The 2,882-nt window shown below is 36.6% G+C and overlaps 1 protein-coding gene across 1 annotated transcript; it reads left to right on the plus strand.

Annotated features, from left to right (window-relative positions):
• Positions 1-309: 309 nt before the first annotated feature.
• LOC138874682 (F-box/kelch-repeat protein At3g23880-like) lies at positions 310-1,416 on the plus strand. The gene has a single exon (XM_070153459.1). The coding sequence runs from the start codon at positions 310-312 to the stop codon at positions 1,414-1,416; it is 1,107 nt and encodes a 368-aa protein (XP_070009560.1).
• The last annotated feature ends 1,466 nt before the right edge of the window (positions 1,417-2,882 follow it).

Raw genomic sequence — 2,882 nt, forward strand, 5'->3', positions numbered from 1 at the left:
TTAGTCTATTTCAATATTTTTTTAATAGAAAATATTTATAGTTATACAAATACTACGATAGATTTAAAATAACAACTTTTAGAAAATTTGTAGCAATACAAATATGGTTTAGTTAAGACAATTTTTTTGGAATGGAAGGAACATGTTTTATTTCTTATAATATTGGTAATAATTCACTAGGCCGACCGGTTAGAAAAAAGGAGACCAAAAAAAAAGTACAAATATTTTGACGGCACGCCAAATTTGAAAGCTTGAGTGACAAGTCCCACTATATAACTTAGCTCCACACTCCATAGTTACATCAAGAAAATGGAGGAAATATCAACAGTTTTGGCCAAACAATTACCACAAGAAATCATCTTTGAAATTCTCTTGAGGTTACCTATCAAATCTTTCTTGAAATTCAGGTCTGTTTCAAAATCATGGCTTTCTTTAATCTCATCTCCTTTATTCAACAAAACCCATGTCAGTTTTACCTTAAACAACCCCAAAATGACTGATTTTAGACTTGCTGTAATAGCCTCAGTTTCTAAATTGGGCAGAATCTGCAATATTTACAACATGGGGTTTGAAAAAGATTCATTTTTTACTGTGGTTAAACATAGTAATCCTGCTAAATCTTTATCTCTCTCTGCTAAGATTTTGGGTTCTTGCAATGGGTTAATTTGTTTAACTAGTGATAGATTTACACTAATGTTATTCAACCCATGTACTGGAAATTTTAATGTATTTCCTGATTCAATGCTGAAAGATAATAGTGGTGGTTGTTATGTTAGATATGGATTTGGTTATGATTCATGTAATGAAGATTATAAGGTTGTGAAAATCTTCAGTTTTCCTCGGGCTGAGGGTAGATATGAGAACATGGTTAAGGTTTATAGCTTAAAGGCTAAATCTTGGTCAACTGTTGAGGGTTTTAATAGTGGTAATATTAATGGAAAGTTGGGTGTGTTTGTAAATGGGGCTCTTCATTGGGAAGCATGTTATAATTATTGTTCGAGTGATTCTTGGGAGATTGTTACTTTGGATTTGGCTGCAGGGCAATATGGTAAAATAGCTCTGCCGAGATACGAAGATGAAGGTATTTATTGGACATTAGGTGTTTCAAGAGGGTATTTAGTTGCTTGTTGCAACTATGAACCAAAAAAGGCAGATATGTGGGTAATGAAGGAGTATGGTGTCGAGAAATCTTGGACTAAATTGGTTACCATGTCATTGCCGGTTGATCGTAGGGATTATATCTTACCATTGTTTGTGACAGAGAATGGCGATGAAGTTTTGTTGCAGCTTGGCGCAGAGCTAATGCAGTACAGTTCAAGGAATGCATCATTCAAACGACTCGATTTCATGTCAGGTGATTTTCGTCAAGTTCAAATGGCTTCCTACTTTGAGAGTCTTGCTTCACCTCATATTTAGTGACGTGATGGTAGGTTAAAGGTGAAGGCAAATGAGTTTAAGAGATGGTAAAAGATCTTTTCGATTGGGTGGTGCCTGCTCCTGTTCTCGTAGTTATTGATAACATTGTGTCTTTTCGTTGTATTGGTTGTATTCTTCTTATCATTTAAGGTGTTTGGCCGTTCAGCAACATTGACTAAGAAATGCTACTGTTATCATACTCAATTGAAGTTCAATCTTCTCGCTCAATTCATATCATGCACCATGTGGATACAAAATCCTTTGTCACGACCCTAAAACAGACCCGATTGTGATGGCGCTTATCGTGAAACTAGGTCAGCCGACACCCCCCCCCCCAAACCAACTAAACATAGATAATAATTCATTTAAAGTTATTAATAAGCTATAAATCCCAAAATATAGAGTAGAATAGAACAATGCGGAAACAACAGAGCCCGACATCGGGGTGTCACCAGTCATGAGCATCTAAAAATCCGTCTAAAAATATGAAAAGAATACATAGTCTAATACAAGGCTAGTACAAAGGGAAAATAAAGATAGGAAGGAGAAGTATTAGGTTGCGAACGCCAAACAGCTACCTAGTCAACTCCGAACAAGCCTGTTGTGGAAGCACTCAGCCTTTGCTAGCATGACCTGAGACTCCTGAATTTGCACACAGGATGCAGGGAGTAATGTGAGTATGCCAATTCAGTAAGTAATAAAAGTAAAGGTAGTTGAGCGATAAGAAAACACGTAAACACAGCATAATGCTACAACAAAAAAGTATAAAACCAGTATAATGCAATAAAATAGTAAAAGCTCATAAAACACCTTAGTTCAGCGAAAACATCTTTAAATCTTCTAGTTTTGTGATTTTTGTCGAAATCCGAGACGTAGGCCTGGGGGTCGGGTTTGGCCAATTTCGAAATTCTTGATGTAAATTGGTTATTTTCGAGTGGGCTTTGTTCCCTTAGCATATTTTGATGGTATAAATCTGTTTTTGGATAGATTTGGAGCATTCGGAGGCCGATTCGAGAGGCAAAGGCATCACGTGCTAGAGTTTGGACCGGATAGAGGTAAATAATGATTGTAAATGCTGTCCTAAGGGTATGAAACCCCGGATTTCACATCGTTGTGCTACTTTAAGGTGACACACACGGTAGATGACGAGTGTGGGGTAGTGCACCATTGGAGATTGTGACTTAGTCCATCCCATATGACTGTTAAACCGCGTATTTGATAGAAAACTTGTTGATATCATTGTGTTTTGGGAGTTATTACCATGTTTTGGGCTGAATGTCATATTTGGGCCTCATGCCAACTGTTTTGGACCCTTAGGGGATTTTTATTACTATTCCTCATTGTTTTGACTTCATATTTATACTCAGTCATGTTGTATTCTACTGTTTTCATAACTCAACCATGTTTACTCCGTTTTGACATTTTTAAATGATATTGTGGGCTGAGTATCATGTTTTACTATGCCC

This window comes from Nicotiana sylvestris, chromosome 8 (genome assembly GCF_000393655.2).
Source record: "Nicotiana sylvestris chromosome 8, ASM39365v2, whole genome shotgun sequence".
NCBI classification, from domain to species: Eukaryota; Viridiplantae; Streptophyta; class Magnoliopsida; order Solanales; family Solanaceae; genus Nicotiana; species Nicotiana sylvestris.